General features: G+C 36.8%; 1 protein-coding gene across 1 annotated transcript in view; it reads left to right on the plus strand.

Moving 5' to 3' along the window:
• The window catches only part of ARK2N (arkadia (RNF111) N-terminal like PKA signaling regulator 2N), a 71185-nt gene extending 49263 nt beyond the window's left edge, over positions 1 to 21922 (plus strand). Inside the window, exons 3-5 of the mRNA XM_081096526.1 lie at positions 4969 to 5151; positions 13568 to 13694; positions 19731 to 21922. Of these exons, the coding sequence (XP_080952652.1) occupies positions 4969 to 5151; positions 13568 to 13694; positions 19731 to 19920 (500 nt within the window). The 3' untranslated portion in view covers positions 19921 to 21922. The remainder of the gene's footprint in view (positions 1 to 4968; positions 5152 to 13567; positions 13695 to 19730) is intronic.

Raw genomic sequence — 21922 nt, forward strand, 5'->3', positions numbered from 1 at the left:
TGAAGAAAATATATACAGTGCAATTTTTTTTGTATTTAAAGCTATATTTTCTAGAGAGGTGCTTTTCTATACAGATTTTTGTCTCTTGTGGTTGATAAATTATTCATCTTTTCTAAGAGATACTCTAAAAATAATAGCTTTCTATTGTTTCAGATTCTGTTTATATTTTATTTTTTGATTGATAGTGAAAATACAGCATAAATATTCTCATATTTTTCCTCATCTGCAAATACAAATTTCCATCTTGGTGAATATTTTGGTGTGTAATGAAAAAGCTGTTTTTTCTTGGGTAAGTTTTCCTAAAATGCAAATTCCCTTCAGCAGCTCTTGAGGTTCTGCTGAGAACTCCTCTTTTAGATATAACCTTTTTTTTTTTTTAAGTGCATTTAAACAAAATATATATTTTTATTTCAGAGAGGAAGGGAGAAGGAGAAAGAGATAGAAACATCAATGATGAGAGAGAATCATTGATCAGCTGCCTCCTGCATGCCCCACCCCATACTGGGGACTGAGCCCGAAACTCAGGCATGTGCCCTTGACCAGAATCGAACCCCAGACCCTTGAGTCTATAGGCTTACGGTCTATCCACTGAGCAAAACCAGCTAGGGCCAGGTGTAACTTTTTAAAATCTCAATATCTGGATTGAGTCTGAGTGTGATTTCTACCCCCTTCCCCTTCTCTTGATGTAGAGAATGGTACTGGGCCCAGGCCCTTTAGTGACTGGGTGCAGAGCCTATATGGGGTCCTTTAGCAGCAACAAAATAGATTTTTCCTCTCCCAGTGAGGGGTTTTGGGAGGTTGGCTGTAGTTGGGAGGAGAGAAAGAATTTTCTCTGGGCTTTATTGTGTGTTACTGTAGCCATGGAAATGGGAGTTGAAGGGGGAAGCCATGTATTGGTTCATTAGCCCACCTTTCCTTGGGCCTAAGACTTGCAATCAAGAGAGGAGGAAGAGTGACATTTTCAAGTACCTCAGGGATACTAGAGCAATTCCTGGATACTAGAACTAATTAGACTTCATACTGGAATACTGACAACACTCGTGTTAGTGCAAGGGCTGTGTAGGCAAGGATGATGCTAAATATGAAATAATCCAAAATAAGTTGTATTTGGATTTGAAACACTTTTATATGAATACATCCAAGCTGACATTTCACTTGAAACAAATAAAAATAGGAAAGTCACATTTGTGATGATCTCATTAATTCCAGCAAAGCATTTTCTTAACAAGTTGGGTTAATCTCTAAGGCACCAGCCCATGCAGTGATGTTTTTCTCAAAGCTTTCTTGCATGAGTGCCTTGGATAGCAGAGTTTACACGCAAAGATAAGCAAATAGATAATAGAGTAGAGCAAGTGCTAATTATAATGGAAAGGTGGGGCAACAGACCAATATTTGAACTCCTATGATATTCTTATTCTGTGTTATATCTTCTTTAACCCTCAACCATAAGCCTTGAAGAAACTGAGTCATACAGTTAGTAGGCAGGACTTCAACCTGTGTGTTTGCTGCCAAAAATCTGGGTGTACTTCTGTGCTGCTCCCATTCTCATCTTGTATATTCCTTGTTCCCTTGACAAGGAGAACTGTAATCTCTTCTGATTCCACCTCACTAGGATTCAAATTTCTTATCTGTAAAATGAGTGGTAATTATGTAATTACCTTGTATAGTTTTAAATTTGTGCTTTTGATTGTTAAGTTTGAAAATGGGTTTGTCAGGGATAAATGTAATAAAGGATATTAGGTTTTATTTTGCTTTGTTTTTGTGATTAAAATTGTTTCCATGACATTAAGAAGAGAACATATTTGAAAGAAAACTAACTCATAAAATTAAATATTTGATGATAATAATGCAGGAGGTTTAAGGTCATAAAAGGGTAAATCTCACTGTTAGGAATGTGATGACACAGATACATCTGCATTTTGGTATTTGAAAAGTTAGAACCTATTTATAGGCTAGGAGGTCATCAAGAGGGTGCAAACCTATTTCTAGCATAAAGTAGATGAGTTGATGTTCTTAAATAAAACAAGTAGCCAGTGGGTTGTTCAGCCTTTAATCTTTCTTGCCTTGTAATTGTTAATGAGCAGTGGAATTTCAGACTATCAGTAAGGAAAATGGGACTTGGATTAAGCACAGACCAAATAATTCTTAACTGACTGTGTTAAATTTACTCTTATAGAGAGATGATTTTAATGATTGTAGAAAAACTAGTGAGTTCATTATTGTAAATTTTTGTTTTCAGATTGTGACAGAGCAGATAGGAGAATGTGGAGTCTGAATAACATGGAATGTGCTTAACATTAATGATAACTTTAAATTGGAAATGTTTCCATGTTGAAGTGACTAGATGTTTCTGAAAGTTAAAATCTTGGTAGCAGTGCTGTTGTTTTAATAGCATAGAGCAATAATCAAGTGAGAGGAAGGACAGTATCTCCATGTTTATTCCATCCTGTAATGAATTGAAAGTATAGATCACTGCTTCTGATATTAGTGGCTGAGTTTTCCTAGCTTCTCAGTGCTTTGTTTCTTTAAGAGTTACTTCTTTTAAAAGGCAAATGATTTCATTATAGGACCTAACCTGTTTCTTAATTCTGTGTAGCAAGAGTCATTTTTTTAAAAGAATGTTACAAATTGTCACCATTAATTAACTAATATTCATTTACTGCTTTAAAGTCCAAACCCTGCTGCTAAGTGCTTCAAACAACTCTTAGTTAATCTTGATTTGCTATTGATAAGTGTAAGATGACCTTGGAACACAAGATTCTTAATTGTGGTTTTCTGTTGAAAGACAAAGTCACAAAGGCAACTATTCCTTTACTTTATTAAAGTTGGTGTAGTATTGACTTGTCATCATTTGAATGTCCTAGAAAAGAGAAAAATGACAGTGATGATCATTTGTTTTAACTGTTAAGTGCAATTAAAATATGAAAATATTACTGTCTTTGTTTGTGATGAAAACTAAATTTAAGCTAAGCTATAAGGTGTGCTGTTTGGAAATATGGAAGATGCAAGAATGAAGCCAGATAACAAGTTTATGCTTGTATTTCCTACTGATGAAGACTTTCAGAGAAGTTATTTCCTTGGGTAGGTGATATCACACTGCATGTACATATATACTTAATACTTTTTTTGCATGATTATACATGTAGGAGTGGTACAATTTTGACTTGACTGTTGACCTGTTGCCTCAATTTGGTGATTGTGGTGGGGGATGTGGGGCAAGTGGCTCTGATTGGTATTAGTGATATAAATTTTAACATAAATAACTATTTTTTTTTGTCAACACAAAACACTTAAAGCCCTTTTAAAAATAGAACATTTGGTCAAATAGTCATTATTGTACTTGACCTTCATATCTTCTGCACTCAAGAATTTGGACATTACATAGTATCTTTATTCCATAATCATTTTGAACTCTGATGAGAACTCCATAAGTTATACCATTTTCTTTTATTTATTAGAAAAGAAAAACCTCAAACATGAGCCAACTTTTTTGCTATTTGAACTAAAATCCATTGCCAATTGATACTGAGGCCACACTTGAATTTTATGAACTCGATTTACCCTTTTGGGAGAATTAGAAATTATTTTTAAGTAGTGAACAAACTGTTACGGTCGTCAGAATTTCATATTGTGACATGTCTGTTCCTTTTACAGTGACACTTAACTCATTTGCATTTATGTTTGGTCATGTGTTGTTTTTTAATGTTGCTATGTAAACCAGGTTTAGGAACTTAGTTTTAAGGGATGAATATCCGAAGTGTGTTCTATGTTTTGTTCAGTGACAATTTACACAATGTATTTTTGTATTAAAACAGTAGTCTTTCATTGTGTTTTAGTTAAATGATTCATTAGCATATGTATTTCTTATGATAGTCTCATAAAATAGGTGTATTTAATATTAATTTGTTGGATGATATTAAAAAATCTTTATGGAAATAAATTATTTGCCTGCACTTCATAGATAGTTGTTGGGAGAAAGAGCATCCTGTTATTTCTGCTTTCTTCTAAATTGGAGGTAGTAGTAAGGGATGTGTTTCATACTTGATTGAAACTTTTTGCTGTTGTATTAGAAAAAGGGTAACTTTAGCATTTTAAAGCATGCATCTATTATACAAGCATGAATATTGAGTTATTTTAGCATGAATTGCTGCAGTGTAATTACTTTGTAACTGAGCTGCTTTTTTTTTTTTAGCTAGTTAGGGTGATTTGGAGGTAGGAGGGATCTCTTATTTTTCCGGTAAGAACTTTATCTTCCTCTAAAATGACCCGTGAGATTGCATATCATTTCCTTGGGGTGTGAGTTGCTTGTCTTTCTCAGGGAAAAGAAAATATAAATATCCCTCACAAGACATCCAAAGCAAAATCCTGAAGATGGATTTTGTGTTGTCTTTTTGTAGAATGTTGTAAAATGTATAACATCCCTGATATTTTAAAGGGCTTCCCTGGAAATAAGTCAGTCAGGTAGAGCTCTTAGTGTTAATCTTATTTCTTTAGAGAGTAGAAAAATACATATTTGATTTTCTTTGACTCTACTGGGGAGTTTTAGTATTAGCTACTAAGAGAACTAGATTCATTCTCTTAAAAGTATAAGTTGAGTTTTAATAGTTTACATCTGTTTTTTTCCTTTAAAAATCAGTTTCACTTTCTCTGTGGAGTCTTCCCTTTTTTCTTAATCTTTTGCTCTTTAAGAGTATGATGTCAGTTCAGTGTAACATTGTTCAGTATAGTCTTGTCTTCTGTTCTTCATAACTCACCTTTCCCTCCTTCCCTAATGTGTCCCTTATCTTTGTAAGCTTGGGTTATCTTTTTCACTTTCACATCATGTACAAAATATTAGATGTAAATATTAGCTTTTCTGATTAGCTAGAGTAATAAGATAAAGGCAACTGGCATTTAGAGGGCTCTTAGTTTCAGAAGTATTTTCACCCCACAAGTTAGATACAAGTATACATTTTCTTTCCTCCCTAGATGGACCTCCAGTTATAGCTTATTATGATATGTCTGACACCAGCTCTGACCCAGAAGTGGTAAATGTGGACACTTTATTGGCGGCTGCAGTAGTTCAAGAGCACAGTAATTCTGTAGGAGGCCAGGACACAGGAGCTACCTGGAGGACCAGCGGGCTTCTAGAGGAGCTGGATGCGGAGGCAGGTTGGTCTCCCTCCCCTTCCCCTTCTCTAATGTAATGTGCATGTGTCCTGGCAGCTGTTTCTCATAGTGGGCCCTGCTGAGGTGCGCAGGCTAACCAGAGGCATCCAGGTGTCATTTATAACTGACTGTAAAGGAGTTTGGGGTAACATGTCATTCATCTTTCTTAATCAGGAGGAAGCAAAAATGACAATATATAAGACATTAATTGTAGGCATAAACAGATTTTAGTATGCATATTTCTTGAGTTAAAAATGCCTGACATGTAAAAACCACCCAGATAACCTAATACTTTCCCATCTCATCCCCACTTCTCAATGGTTTTCCTCACTTAGCTGCACAGCAGCCTTGCAGCTTGTTCATACTTGCCCTGAGGGGGCTGTTCCTATATAGTGCTGCCCTGTTCTTCCACCTCTTGGTGTGAAGTGCCCCTGTTATTTCCTCTACTGTAGTTTTCATATTTGTCTTTTCTAATCCTTTTCTTACAGTTTCTGCCTCTATTATCTCAGAAAAATTTCTTTCCTTGTCTTGCATTATTCATCTTGGTTCTGTGATGATTCTTAAGAGTGATATTTATTTGCTAAAAAACCCATTGCTATTACCTTTGAAACCTTGCACAGATGCCTCCAAGTTTCCTTCAATATGGTTCTCAAAACTCTTTCAGTATTCTCATGTAAGCCTTTTTTTTTTTCCCCTCTAAAAGTACTAGCACTTAAATTTAAGAAAGGAGGGGGAAGCTGTTGACAGACTTTATGTAGTGTATTTTCTTTCATGTTATAGAGAGATTATAATTTTCTATTTAAACTATGAATTGCTTTGGCTTTTATGAGCGAATCTAGTAACTTAATCACTACCTAAAATGTTTATGGGAAATGAGTTTTGTATTACACAAATAATGGGTTTTAGTTTAGAACTTCTTATATTTAAATTGTCAGGAAATAAAGACAGAACTCCACAGATGATTGTCCTTAATTCTTCCTTTCATACTTTTTGATGGAAGCAAATAAAAATCTCTTGTTGTTGAGCTTCTAATTAATTTATTTTGACTAATTTTGGAACAGAGCAGGACCTGGACTTAATTTTAACTATGTTTTTACTGCTAACTGCCTATTTGACCTTAGACAAGCTGTTCTTTTCTGGATGTCAAATACTTGCTTTGCATAACAAGGGTCTTTTAAGGATTTATTAATATGTCTAAGTACTTTAAAAAGAATTAAGTAGTAATACTTTGTATCAAAGGAGAGTAGTTTGACATTTTCTGCAATATGTGTTTCTAAGTTTTATAATTTTTTCTGTGTACTGGGTAGTTTATCTTCATTTTTCATCCATTGACAATTAAATGGTTCATTCTACTTCAGTTTTACTAGTATTTCTTTGTTTTCTTAGTTTGCCATTAAGTAGACCACTTTATTGTAAATGCTTGAGAAAAACATGAACAATTACCTCTTTTTTTTTTTCTTTTCATTTAGAGAATTTTAATATTAGTTGGACCTAAATTGTTAATATTTGACTTTTGACCTACAACAAACCCAGCAGTTACATATGATTCAGCCTAATAGTACAAGGTTTGGGGTCTTGTATCATTAGAGTTACCAGCTTTGGGGATAGATAGCATCACATTTTCAGATTCAAGTAATTGTTAGCTTGACTATTCAAAACATCATTAGCCTTTGTGTACTTAATTCTATATTTGATTATCTTTTTGAATTTCAGTCACTCAAAGTTAGAAAGACAGTACCATTCAGGTACCTACCACTGGTCTTAAGAAATAAAACATGGCAAAAATATGTGAGGAGGTAATTACCCATGGCTTCAACTTTATTCACCTTATTTTTCCCCTTCTTACTCCAAAACTGTCATGCTTTGGTATTTGGTGTTTGCTATTACTCTGTATTATTTTATGTTTTTATTGCATTTGTTACGTATCTGTAAACAAGCATGTTTTAATACTAATTGATATTACATTGAAGATAGTCACTTGCAACTTGCTTTTTTAGTTGAACATTTTGTGAGCTTTGTTTTTGGTAATAAATATGGTTCTAGTTAATTCATTTTTACTGTTACTTAGTATTCCACTCTATGATTATATCACAATTGACGTACCCATTTTCTTATTGGACATTTAAGGTGCTATTCCAAATGATACTGCCACTAACATTTCTTGTGTGTGTCTCTTGGTACATCTGTGTGACGATTTCTCTAGGATAAAAACATATGCTTATATCAGGCCATAAATTATGGGTAGATTTTTGTACATCATAGGACATGGTCATCACTGTTCAACAGATCCTCATGACATTTTCTTGTGAAGCCATTTATTGACTCATTCAAAGTGAGTCATCCCCCCCTTCTAAATATAGCAATGCAGGTATGTGAGTAATAAATAAAACTTAACACACTCGAGGTTTAATGTAATTGTTATTGAAGAAACTCATTTTGTGAATTTGAATGTACTTAAAATGTGTAAATGTTAAAAGAATTTATCCTCAATGGCCAGTTTATAGTTTAGAGACTTGAGCTATTATCAATTGAATGGTCATTGTTCTGGTTTGAATTTAAGATAAATGTTCTAAAGGTTAATTTTCTCTCCCAACAAAATAAAAACCCAGCCACTGAACAGACTAGTCAGGGGTTAATTAATAGCAGCATCTCAGACCAGGTCAGCAGCCCGACTCCATTAGGATCACATAAGTAATCATTGGAGATAGAGTAGTTTTTCTCTTTTTCCAAGCATTTAGGTCATGTCCTTGTATGCAAAATAGTTTTTACTATTTATTTTTAACTTTAACCAAGGCAAAAGAGTTGAAATTAGGAAGGCCCCCTGGTCAATAAAAGACTTAAACTTTTCATTTCAACTGTTGCCATGTGTTTACTTTTTCTTACTTGATGCTAGAATTAAACAGTATAGGAGGTGGCAACAAAACATCCTGGTTTTGAACCAGCAGCCACTTAAACACTGTGGGACCTCAGGTAACTTATGTAAAACTTCAGTTTCCCAATTTATAAACTAGTATCCATCCCTAAAGGTTAGTACCATTAATGTGAAGTAACATATATAATGTACTTAGAACAGGATGCAGCACACAGTAGGCCCGCAGGAGTGCTAACTAGCATGATGTTAATGTATTTATGCTGAAATATACCGAATAAGGAGGTGATTAATGGGCCCAATTAATGGATTGCTAATTTATACCCTGCCCTGGCATAAAGTTGCTCTTGTTACAGTATTTCCTAAACTTTGTCTGAGTATAGATATTACCTGGGGTGCTTATAAAAGTTCAGACTCCTAGGGTTTCTCCCCAAAGGTTTTGTAAAGTAGATCTGAAATGTAGTCTGTGAATTTGTGTTTTTTAAAAAATATATTTTATTGATTTTTTACAGAGAGGAAGGGAGAGGGATAGAGAGTTAGAAACATCGATGAGAGAGAAACATCCATCAGATTTGCTGCCTCCTGCACACTCCCCACTGGGGATGTGCCCGCAACCAAGGTACATGCCCTTGACCGGAATCAAACCTGGGACCCTTGAGTCCGCAGGCCGACGCTCTATCCACTGAGCCAAACCGGCCAGGGCTGTGAATCTGTTTTTAATAATCACCCCCAGTTAACTCTTGCATTGGATATGTTTAGGAAACAGTACCAACATATCTGTTATTTTTGTTTATTGCTAGTAATAGCTCACTGTAAACATGTGTAGATGAGGCTAAGAGAAGCATAAGTCTGAAGTTCTTTTGGTGTGGAAGACTTATAATTATGGTAAACTGAATTTATTTAGAGTTTTTCCCCCTGGGAAATTAAAAATTCTAAACAAATGATCCTATCCCCTCCCCTAGCCCCCATTCCCAGCCTTCTTGTTAAGAAGGTAAGCATTGCCAAAACCGGTTTGGCTCAGTGGATGGAGCGTCGGCCTGCGGACTGAAGGGTCCCGGGTTCGATTCCGGTCAGGGGCATGTGCCTTGGCTGCGGGCACATCCCCAGTGGGAGATGTGCAGGAGGCGGCTGATCGATGTTTCTCTCTCATCGATGTTTCTGACTCTCTATCTCTCTCCCTTCCTCTCTGTAAAAAATCAATAAAATATATTTTAAAAAAAAGAAGGTAAGCATTGAGCATTTTCTCATTCTTAAAATAGGGATAGTAATCCTGATTTGTCCATTATGCAAGCTTTGTTGTAGTGCAGAGAAACAAATCTTGGGTAGTTCCTGTCCTTAGTGTAGGGCTTTTTATAATCAGACCAGAACGGCCATGTTTCTATTATTAGCACTTTAAAGTCAATATATCAGTCTTGTGAAGGAGGTCAAGTTTGGTCAGGTTCCTCATGTTTACAAGCTTCATATGGACTCTTAAGATTTTAGTTTCTAACCTCCTTTCCCTTTTTAAAGTTGCTTTTAACATTCTTGAGCAAACTAAACACAAGCTAATAATTTGTTTGTTTTAAAGCTAAATGAGTAGCACCTTAAGATATTAACCTATTTTATAGCTAACATGCTGCTGCCATCCAGTATGTAATAATTTTCTTTAAGTGCTACAAAGAGGTCCAGGACTAGTTCTTAAAACTAGTGATTTAAAAAGTAGCTACAGCCCCGGCCCGGGTGACTCAGTTGATTGCAGCATCATCCTGTACACCAGTAGGTGGTGGGTTCCATTCCTGGTCAGGGCATATACCCAGGTTGTAAGTTCAATCCCTGGTCAAGGTGCATGCCAGAGATAACTGATCAATGTTTCTCTCTCACATGGATGTGTTTCTCCTTTTCCCTTCCTCTCTCTGGCATCAATTAAAAAATAAAAGAGCTACATTATTTCTTTTGAAGGCAAAAGAAATATTTCCCGTGATAATTTAGTTACTACTTTTTCTGTTGCTTCTTTCTGACTTATGTGTTGAAAAGGTCTGTAGTGGGAGGACAAACCATTTTCAGTTTAATATATGATAATTGTGGTATTGACACTTTTTCTGCAGGGCTTACTCTTGTCCTAGAATGGGAATAGATTACAACCACTGACAGTATTTGAAGAACCTCATATCATCTTTGCTCACTTTTGTGTATTCTTTAGGCAGTGTTCTGCCATTGGATTCCTGTGAGGGCATGGGGTGGGGAGGCGGTGGGGAATGAACCCAAAGGCCAGAGAATGTCAGGCTCTGCACAGGAGCTCTCAAGGAATGTGACATGCTAAAGAGGGTTACATTGAGAGAAAAGGACTAATTGCCCTGGGTCTGAAATAGACAGAATGGGGGATTCATTCTTGGCTATTGGAGAATGCCTTGGTGTCTCTTGAAGAGCATGGCATTCCACAGACTTGATGTGGATCCCAGCTGACTTGTTATTTGAATAGCATACTTTATCTAATGGCTCTGACAGGAAATGTGGCAAAACTCTCATACCATTCACCAGGAAATTTGTATTTAGCCCACTCTAATTTAACCTCATGTGCCATATTTTGTCTTGCACTGATTTTTATTTCATTTTAAAATTTATTTCAGAGAGAAGGGGGGAGAGAGGGGGGGAGAGGGAGGGAGGGAGGGAGGGAGGAAGGAAGGGGGGGGGGGAGAGAGAGAGAGAGAGAGAGAGAGAGAGAGAGAGAGAGAGATATCAATGAGAGAGAATCATTGATTGGCTGCCTCTTGTATGCCCCCTACTGGGGATCGAGCCCGCAACCCAGGCATACGTCCTGACCAGGAATCGAATCATGACCTCCTGGTTCTTAGGTCAGTGCTCAACCACTGTGCCAAACTGGCTGATCCCAGCAAACTTTTATACCCTAACCTAAAGGATAATATAGTGTTTCTTATGTTGCTTCTTACCTGTGCTTACTCCTTCCTGAGAGTTCAGTTTCCTTGATTATCCTCTAGTCTGGGAAATGTTCCTTTTCTTTGTGTTTCCAGGGACTCTCTACCTCCTTTTCAGAGCAGTTTTCAAGCCACCTTGCAATGCACTACTTTTTATTGTCCACAGATATATTGTAAGTTTGTTGAGGGTAGAGAGTACACCTGTCTTGTTCCCCATAGTATTCTTAGCACTTAACACAGTGCATAGCATATTATAAACAAGTATTTATTGAAGAACAAATCGATGAAGTAAACTGTTATAGTTGCACAAAAGCAAAGCTGCTCAAAATAATTGAAAAAAGAGAGACTTGTCAATTTGTATTATTTCTAGAATTGCAGTAGAAATAGTATACATGACAATAGTGATAACTATAACACTGAAGTAGAAATTGGATAAAGACTTGGCCACAAGCAAAGTATTAGAGTCAGAACAAGAATCTAGGTTTACCAAACCTAGACTTAACAAAAAACTCCATTTAAGCAGCTACCTTAACTTTAACAAAACTAGGTTTTGTCTGGTGGATGCCATCTCTTGTATGTGTGTAAGGTTCAAAGGTGAGTGCTCACTGCCACTGATAGAATCCTATCTACACTGTAATATCTCAATCACCAGTTGTGTCTAGAAACCAGTTTAAGCTTTTTAGTCTTCTCTTTTTTCATTTATGCATTATTTTCATAGAAAAAATACTGTTATAAGAATTGTAAAAAAGACCCACAATTATATTCAAACTTGATTACTTTTCACAGCTTTTACCCAGCACCTACATATCTTTATAGCGTTATGTGAGATACTTACATGTTCATACATTTCCCCAGGTTTTTACATAGCACTGTAGTGTTTGTCTTTGGACATCATAACATTTTGTTCAAAGTTTTTTTTTTTTCATTAGACTGAATTGTCATGGGTGGGATTACAGGATCAAAGGGTATAAAAATGGTAAAGTTTTTGTTTTGGGACCACCTATAATTTTAAAAAGAAAAAATTGTTTGCAGGAGTATGAAAGTATAAGATTTCTCAATGACCTTGAAAAATTGAAATGAGTGTGATTAGGGGAAAGGAGAGTTGTATTTATGTAAACCTTACCGGTTTAGTTTATATAAGGTGTCACAAACGATTTTTTTTAAATATGGAGAAATTATTTGGTATTAGATGACAATATCCTATATAATAAAAGCCTAATATGTAAGTGTATGACCGTTAGACCGTTCAGCCACTTGCTGTGACGCACACTGACCACTAAGGGGCAGACCCTCCAACCAGTAGGTTAGCTTGCTGCTGGGGTCTGGCTCATTGGGACTGGGTAAGATGGGCCAGAAACACCCTGGAGTCCTCCTGTGGTCTCTCCCTGGTCCCAATCCTGCACCTGGCCTGTGCCCTCTCGCAATCTGGGACCCTTTGGGGGATGTCGGAGAGCCAGTTTTGGCCCTATCCCTGCAGGCCAGGCCGAGGGACCCCACTTGTGCACGAATCCGTGCACTGGACCTCTGGTATTTAAATAAAAATCCCTTTAAAGAATAAATGCAAATTTATACCTGTTATAACTGCTTATTCATACTAACTCCTAGATTTTCTAAAATTCATCCTTTTATGTCAGAACATTCAAGACATGAGAAATAAGCTGAATTTTAACTCTTGCTAGAATTGTTTATAGAGCTACGTACTTTGATGCTATGTCATTAGCTTTTCTTGAGAGAGAATTCTGTGGAAGCTCATGCTTTCTGTGATGTTGGAGAATGTGTGTTTTTTTGTTTGTTTTGTTTTTTTGGAGAATGTTTTTTATTGCACTATGTAATAGAAGCTTTATTAAGACCCTTGTGAAATAATCCTCATGTGCTCCAGTGCCACAAACAGTTGTTTTTCCCAGAGTTGTGTGGTTTGTGTCTGTCTAATGAGAACTGTCAACACCATACAGGTTATGTTTTAGTTGCTCAAAGCAAAAATTACAATCTTCACTTTTATATGTGGTTTGGGGTTAGATTTTTTTAAATCTGCATTTCTTTAGAGAAAATTGTTAAATTTGTTTAAAATTTAGTGAAGAGTATTTATTCCATTTATGCCTTTGAACTTTTCTGGTAGAATTTTGTTCTATTGAAATGATAAGTAGCAGAGAGCTCCATTGCCCTCTAGATAGTGGCAGAATTCTTGTGTGAGTTATTTAAAGACAGACTAGTTAAATGCAAAAAGCATTATGGAACTAAACATAGAGTATTATTATAATTTATATTTACCTATATTTAGATATACTATACATACTTACCAAAATATTCTAAGTTTTTCCTCCTAAGGAATATAAGTAGAGGGTGAGACTTGGAATTCTTACTTTTATGTACTTCCATGTTGTTTGAACACTCTTATAACTATGAGCGTGTGGTGTGGTCTGTTTAATTTTTTTTTGTGGGTTTTTTTTTTTTTGTTTTTTTTTAACTAGAACACTGCTCCTGTTTATTTGACATGGGTAACCGTTTTGTTGTGACAAGATCTCATAAGACCATTCTCTTTCTGTGATTGAACCTGGATGAGAAGTCTGTCAATGAGTTCTTTCTGCTGTTGTAAGAAATCAAAATGTAGTGCTTATCTCCCTCCCCACCCTTCTCTCAGGTCATTTGGATCCAGGGTTCCTAGCAAGTGACAAGACATCTGCTGGCAGTGCACCACTCAATGAAGAAATTAATATTGCCTCTTCAGATAGTGAAGTGGAGATTGTGGGAGTTCAGGAACATGCAAGGTAGGATATTTTTTGGAGTATTATGATACTTTACATTGTGAATTTTAACTAGAAATCAAGGGAGAAGGAAATGGTAGGCGTCACAGTATGGCTGGCATGAATGGTGGGAGCTACCTCAGCTTCCTTTGGCTTAAGAAACACTTTTTGATTAGACATGATATGATCTTCAGAGTTTTGCGTATTGTCTCATATCGAGAACAGCGTGACCATATGTGTATGTGAACTAGAACTGATGTTTTTCTTGATTAGAGTACATGACAGATTTTTCTCTTAGGACATACTTCCCCCCCCTCTTATTCATATTTTCTTGCCTTTCACTTTATCTTGAAATATGTTGGAGCAAACAATTGGGAAATATGCACCTGGTGACGTATCTCTTTTGCTTATTTCTTAGAGTACTTCTTATCTTTCATTAAAACTTGCAAGTTACTTTGGTCTGTACCTAACAGAGGATATTTCTAGTGTTATGTGACTCAGAGAGTTCTCTTTCTTAGGGTAAAAAAAAAAGCTACAGCCCTAACCGGTTTGGCTCAGTGGATAGAGCGTTAGCCTGCGGACTCAAGGGTCCCAGGTTCGATTCCGGTCAAGGGCATGTACCTTGGTTGCAGGCACATCCCCAGTAGGGAGTGTTCAGGAGGCAGCCGATCGATATTTTTCTCTCATCGATGTTTCTAACTCTCTATCCCTCTCCCTTCCTCTCTGTAAAAAAAAGCTTACAAGGCAGTCAATTGTGAAAATATTTATGAAGTTTGGCATTTTTGGCCAAATCTGGCCTGCTGCCTGTGTTTGTACGGACCTTGAGCTAAGAATGGTTTTTATATTTCTAAATGGTTGGGGGGGAAATCAAAAGAAGAATGTTTTGTGAGATGTGAAAATTCTATGAAATTCAAATAAAATGTATTCATGAATTAAGTTTTATTGGGACAGAGCCATGCTTGTTCATTTACATATTATTTATGGGTGTTTTTTTGCAACCAGTGGCAGAGTTCAGAAGTTTCAGCAGATACTTTATAGCCCTCAAAAGCCTAAGATATTTACCATGTAGCCCTTTGCAGAAAAAATTTACTGACTCTTGCTTTACGATAAGAATTTGTTGCAGCCCTCAGAGGTATTCTTGGGGAACATTTAACACACGTAGATATAAGACAAAAATTTAGACTTTGGAAAACCTGTATTCTATATAGCAAACAACTTTTCTCCTATGTCATAGAGTTAAGTTGTGGTTTCCTGATTTCTGCAATATCTACATTGCCTTGTCCTTAGATCTGATTTTAGCAATAAAACATTTACCAGCATTTCTTCTGTTATAAAAGGTGAATTTAGAAGTGGAGAGTGGGGCAAAATACGCATAGTGCAGAAATTTAGGGTGCCTTTTTCTAATGAAAACTGATTATACTCAGAGCATTTTTCAGTTAAACAATTGAGACTTTAGGAATACAGAATTAAGTCATAGTTTAAAGTGCCATCTCTCAAAAGGGCCAGTTGTTTTTACTAGAACTAGTATTATCCTAACATTTCATTCTCTATCTTTATTTATGCCATAAATATTCCTGCATAGCTGTTTCCTTTTCCTTTTTTAATGGTTATTTTCCCTATTCTCATGGGAAGGAATTTTCATTCTTAATCTTTTCTTTATCTCATATTTTTCCTCTTTTTTCTGCCTGTCCTAAAACTTTTCCTTTTTTCTTCTATTTTTCTGTTTATTCCCTTCAAGCTGACTTATCTATTAGATGAGGAAGTAGAACTCCTGACTTATTCCTTTACTTCAGCATGTGTCTGCTGTTAGTTCATTTTACCATTGTTCCTTATAATATAGAAGACATTTTCCTTTTAAGCCCCATGTCAGGATCTTTCAAGAATATTACAGTATTTTTTTACTTCAGATTCCCTCCTATAAAACTTACTCTGCCTATTGACAGATTGATGTCAGTAAATTATCTTCATTTGTGCCAGGAACACATTATCCATTCACCAACTTCCTCTTGAGTTACATTTCAAATTTTAATTCACTGTTATTATTCATGTGTTCCTACTGAAGTAGGAAAGAGTAGATAGTGACCTTTGTTGTTTATCTAATCTCTTATTCTGCTGAGATATATCACTTGGTCCAGTTCTCTAGTAACTCCTCCCACGTCTCCCTTCTTGACTGTCTCCTTATGCCTAAAATGTTGCAGAGTGAGCCATCTTTCTTTTCAGCTTCTTTGTTCAACTGTTCTTCCATCATGAAAATTTTTACTTCTTTTTCTACCAATATTATTGCTATCTGGAGTTAAAATGATCATAGTTCTGTTAAAACTTGGAAATGTGAATTCTAAGTCCCTCATCACCTCCAACATACACACAGATGATCTCTAGTACACCGTCTTCTAACCTTGTTAGGTCTTTTATCCAGATTGTCATTTTATTCTATAAATAATGTTTGTTTTACTTTAGTTCTGACTTTAGCTACATTTTAAATGACATGCTATAATATTACTTTCAAGGACTTTTTCGTACAGGATCTGAAGTGTAAAGATGTGCTTTATTCAGACTCTTTGGTTTGAATCCTGGGGAAATCATATCTTAGAGGTGGCAATTCCATTCTGAAATCTCAGTGGTTATATTGTCTGAACAATGGAATGTAGAGTTAAAAGATCCTGTTGGGGCTGTCTTTTGTTTTGGTCTTTGGTTACAGACTGAGTGGAGTCTCACTGACTCTTCTGTCTTTCTGAAAAAATTTCAGCAGTTTCTTTAGAAAAGAAGCCTGATAAGCTTTTAAACATTGAGATTAAGTAGCTGAGAAGCAGGTGGGGGAGAGGCTTTCCTGGTTGCTTCAGAATTGCCCCTGTGGCCACCTGTATCTCATCTGGAATTTATTTCTTTTACAGGTCTAGGGTTGCAGTTATGAAGTATTGATGGGCTTCTGGCAGGGTTATCGCTTGGAAAAAGGTTTTAGGTTTTGATCAACATCTTTTTGTTCTAATTTGCTTTGCATGCACAGATGTTTTGTTTGAATTTAGTCATCCTTATTTTTTCTTACGATATTTTACCTTGTTGTGGGCTTTCTGAGAGGTTTTTTAAAACACGGACTTGGTCCTTGAGTTTTCTTTGGAATTGTGGTTGTTCTGGATTGCTTTGGGTGCCATTTTTCCATATTTGGAAGCATTTTGTTTGACCTTTGTACTTAGTAATTCTAGTTGTGATGTGCTTTAAAAACAAAACAAAACAAAAAAAAAACAGTTGCTTTTCTTTTCTTGCATGTTAACATCTTTCCTGCTCTTTTACTTTCGATTTTGATATGTTCACTTCTGTGTTTCTTCTAGTCATAGACTAGAAAGCATGCTTTCTGAACTAATAATTGAATGCATATTTTATGGCTGCTTTGTATTGCTGTGAAGAACTCCTGACCTAAATGTTGTAATTTCCAGGTGTTTATTGTTGGACAGTCCACTTTCACAAGATGTTCTTTGCCAATGAAAGACTTTTCCAACACCTCTAGTTCTGTGCCACTTCATTTTGCCAGCAGTTTTAATTTATGACCCCTATGCCAATATTTTTCTTGGTTCTTGGTCCCTTTTCCTTCTTTTCTTCTACCAGCCTCATTGGTAATTTCCCTAGGAAATTAAATCCTTATAGCACAGATCTTCCTATCATGGAACTGTATTGGAACAGTTCCTTCAGTACCTATTCTCTGAAGCCTTTGTGATAATCAGACCCTTAACCTCATGCACTGTGTAGTCTTTGGTTCTGTGGTCATTGGTATCAATGTTTGTTCATCCCTCAGCAAAAGAATAGATATGAGAAGCGTTTTGCATTTTAGACTGGTTGCTTCCTAGAACCCAATTGCTAACATTAATCCTAAAAAATCAAGGGAGTCAGACAAGTATTTTCCTAAAGTCACAGGATTCATTTCATCCTCAATTAGGAAAAATAAGTAGGAGTATTATAAGAGGTCACCTTCAGGCTCTATAAATGACAGCAGGAATGATTAAATTTTTAATGTCATTGCTGTTTTTGTTTGTTTGCTTTTTAGAATATAAGTTAACTGTATCAAAAGCTGACCATCAGAGCCTGCCCCCTTTCTGTGTTCTTTTTGTTGTTTGTTTGTTTGTTTGTTTTGTTCTCTTCTACTGTGAAGTCTTTCCTTTATTGGTTTTTTAGTGTATGAAGAGCAGGAAATTATTCTATCAAAAGTTATTGTTTATGCCCTGGCTGGTGTTGCTTAGTGGATAGTCAGCCCACGTATACTGAAGGGTCTCAGATTTGAATCCCCGTCAAGGGTACATACCTGGGTAGCAGTTTTGACACCTGGTTTGGAGCATGTGCCGGAAGCAAACAATTGATGTCGTCTTCTTCTTCTTCTTCCTTCTTCCTTCCTTCTTCCTTCTTCCTTCTTCCTTCTTCCTTCTTCCTTCTTCCTTCTTCTTCCTTCTTCCTCCTTCTTCTTCCTTCTTCTTCCTTCTTCTTCCTTCTTCTTCTCCCTCCTCCTCCTCTTCTCCCTCCCTTCATCTCCCTCCCTCCCTCCCTCCCCCTCCCTTCCCCCTCTCCCCACCCTTCCTTTCTGCTCTCTCTAAAAGTCAGTGGAAAAAATATCCTCAGGTGAGGGTTAACAACAACAAAAAGTTTTTGTTTACAAAGGTGTTTCCCCCCCCCCCCCCCCCCAAAATAAGGCCTAAGCATTTTCTTGGTTATATGACTAGGTCCTGTTTTATACCTATTGCCAGTCATATGCAGATGTGAGAAAGCCTGTATCTGCACTAGAATTGGGATTGGACCAATTAAAAAATAGCTGAGTATGCTCTCACCCCATGCCTTTCATAATGTAGAAAAAAAGAATGTGTGATAATACATGAAAATCTGTGCTTTATGTTAGTTGCCTTACAGTATTTTGAGCCTCTCACATTTTTCTTTATAGGGCATCTCTTTAGGGCTTATAACAACTGGGTTCTATTTCCTCCTGAAATAATGATGATAAATTGAGCTTTCCTGCTTTCCTCTCATTTGAATCAAAACTTACTCAGTGGTTTAAACTGGAACCTTATAGTCCTGTCATTTGACCAGAATGTGAAATGATTTGTCAGTACTTCTGAAACAATTTTATCCCAGTGAACTCTTAGTGAGTTTCATCAGCAAGAGGCAGTTCTGTTCCTCTGATGAAGTAGTTTTTGAGAATCTAAACTGAGTACTTGTTACTTTTAGAGAATCTAAACTGAGTATTTGTTACTTACACTGCACTAAAGCATAAGAAGTTCTGATGAAAGAGCCAGGTGTTTCTGTTGTCACCTTCAGAACAAGGGAAATTGATCCTTTGTGCATGACATAGTACTTATAGACTTTTAGAAATTTAATCCTTAAAGGGATATTACTATTACTGTCTTTGAAGGTGTTATTACTAAATATGGCACAGAACTTATTTTAAGAACAAGTTTCACTTAAATTTCTTACTGTTTTATTTGTTCAGACTAAGATTATTTGGGCATATTCATTTTGTTCTGGATTTATATGGTGCCCTGTCCTGAAGATCCAAAGGTTTAAATGAGTTCAGAGAAATATATCCATTGTCACTAACAGACCTACACATAACTCAGGAGTTGTTTTTTAAAAAATATTTTTTATTGATTTCAGAGAAGAAGGGAGAGGGAGAGAGAGATAGAAACATCAGTGATGAGGGAGAATCATTGATCAGCTGCCTCCTGCATGCCCCCCACTGGGGATCGAGCCTGCAACCTGGGCATGTGCCCTCACCGGGAATCAAACCGTGACCTCCTCGTTCATAGGTCGACGTTCAACCACTGAGCCATGCTGGCCGGGCAACTCAGGAGTTTTGAATGAGAGAAAACTCCTGGCTTTTTTAGGCTAAACTGAGGGGGGTCGGGGGGTGGGCAGACAGATGGACAGACATGGAGGGAGGGAATAAAAGGGATATTGGTTGTGGGTTTCATGATCTTGCATAGTAGATCTTAGTAAAAGTATTGATCAGTACGAGTGAAGCTATATTGCCTTCTGTCTTTCCAGTAATACGGTTAGCCATGCTTTTTCTCTTCATCTCAATTGTAGGTGTGTCCATCCTCGAGGAGGTGTGATTCAGAGTGTTTCTTCATGGAAGCATGGCTCGGGCACACCATATGTTAGCAGCCGGCAGACACAGTCATGGACTGCTGTGACTCCCCAGCAGACCTGGGCTTCACCTGCAGAAGTTGTTGACCTTACCTTGGATGAGGATAGCAGACGTAAATACCTACTGTAATACAATGTCACTGTGTTCCTCCGCACTGTTCCCTTCCACTCCCTCCTCCTCTTTGCAACATGGAAGTTCATTGTCATAGCTTCAGCCTCAGAAGCTGTTTGTGGCATTTGTATAATCAAAAATTATGAAAAGTTGCTCCCCTCCTTTTTCTTTTTTCTTTTTTGTAAATCAAAAGAAGTCAGGAAAATAACGTAATCACAGAGAAAAAGAATTTCTTTCCCTCAGTAGGAATATGAGAATGATGACTTTATTAGACAACTTCATTTTACTTGGTGACTTTTTTCTTAGGAAACTCTGCCCTCCTTTTAATCACCAGGTGAAATGAATTTCAGTGTTTGAATCTTGTATTTATTTTTCTGTGTAATAAAATGAATACCTAGACTTGACCTCTGTCAGCCCACCCATTGGCACTCCCACCTTAGGGCATTTGCACACATATTAGTTAGGTCCTTATTGGCACCTAGTAGGGCATGTGCATTTGAAACCTGTCCTTAGAAATAGAAGACAGAGTATTATTTTCTTTTAGCTTAAGTCTTCTAACTTCTTTCCTGACTTAGCTTCTTGCTGAATTCCCACAACACAAATAATTGACATGTCCCTTTGTGTTTATAAATACTGCTAAGATGACTTAATTTGTCTCTTTGTTGCAATAATTCATAACTCTTTGGAAAATGTCTCCTTTTGTGGCCGAGGCATTTTAGATAGATACCCACCACAAGATTTTTTGGGCATATGAAGAGAGTACTGAGAGATCAGTAGGAAAAATCTCTCGCCCTGAACTTTTTCCTGGTTTATTCAAATAACAGGCAAACATAGAAACCTGTTACTACTTAGGTAGAATATAGAGTTGTGTGGCTTCTAAGGCTTTGGGCACTTGCAAATCTGAGAGGAAAGTGCCTTTTTTCATAGCTGGTCTCTCTATAAAGGATGTACAACAACTGTTCAAACTTAAGCTGAAATTGACTTGATTCTGTATTTGGGTATTTTTCTCCAATACCTTCTAAAATTAGAAAAACCAAAATATACCGTAAGAAATCAGATGCAAAGCACATTAATGGCACTGTAGGTTTTACAGTATCTAAAAGGTATGGCAAAGAATAGTAGGAGCTTCAGGGAATTCAGGAAATACCAGTGTTGGAGTTTGTGGCATTAGTTACTACCTTTTTCCTTTGACATGTTGCAGTTACTAGTGCAATTAGTTTACAAACAATACCTAGAGTTAAAACACTATGTACTGTGCACAAGGAGGAATGAAGTAATATTGGCTTAGAAGACCTCCTTTTGTTTCTCCAATAGTTTTTGTTGGCCTTTGGGGGGGTGGTTTGGTTCCATTTTTACCATATAATATTGCTGAAGCCCTTTGCCTCCCTCCCCAAATACCTTGCTGGCTCTTCCTTATCATAAGAGCATGAGAACTACTGTTTCTTAGTTTCATTCAGTGGACACTTATTTAGTAAGTGCCTGTTTCACATAAGGCACTTGCAGGTTGGGTGCTGTGGGGCCGCTGAGATAAATGAGACACCCCCTGTGTGTGCATGCACCTGAAGACCCCACCGGCATGGCTTCACCTGCCTGGCCTTTTCTTTTATATTTTGAAAGACTCAATTGTTCCTTTACCCTTCTTCCTGCTGCTTTACTTCCATACACCTCTTCCTGGGAGTGTATTTAAGCATGTGTTCTTTGAGCTTCTCTGATGTCTCATTTGATCTGGCCTCTGTTCTTCATCAAGTTTTTATTTTTCTGTCATTCTACTCCCAATAGATCAAGCCTTTAAAAGATCACTAACTTCCAGTTTTAGCACCTCATATCTCCACTCTCTCACATGGCTACAGTTCTAGACAAAAACCAAAGACCCAGAGGCCAGAGTGAAATAGGACCTTCTGCAGATTCACTTCACATTATACTTTAGGATTAATTTATTAAATTTTACTGTTACACGTTGTTTGTGACTTGAATTAAAATGCTAGACAAAGCAGAAATGTACAGTTTCTGGTCTGTGTGT

This window comes from Myotis nattereri (genome assembly GCF_964212035.1).
Source record: "Myotis nattereri genome assembly, chromosome: 8".
Classification (NCBI taxonomy): Eukaryota; Metazoa; Chordata; class Mammalia; order Chiroptera; family Vespertilionidae; genus Myotis; species Myotis nattereri.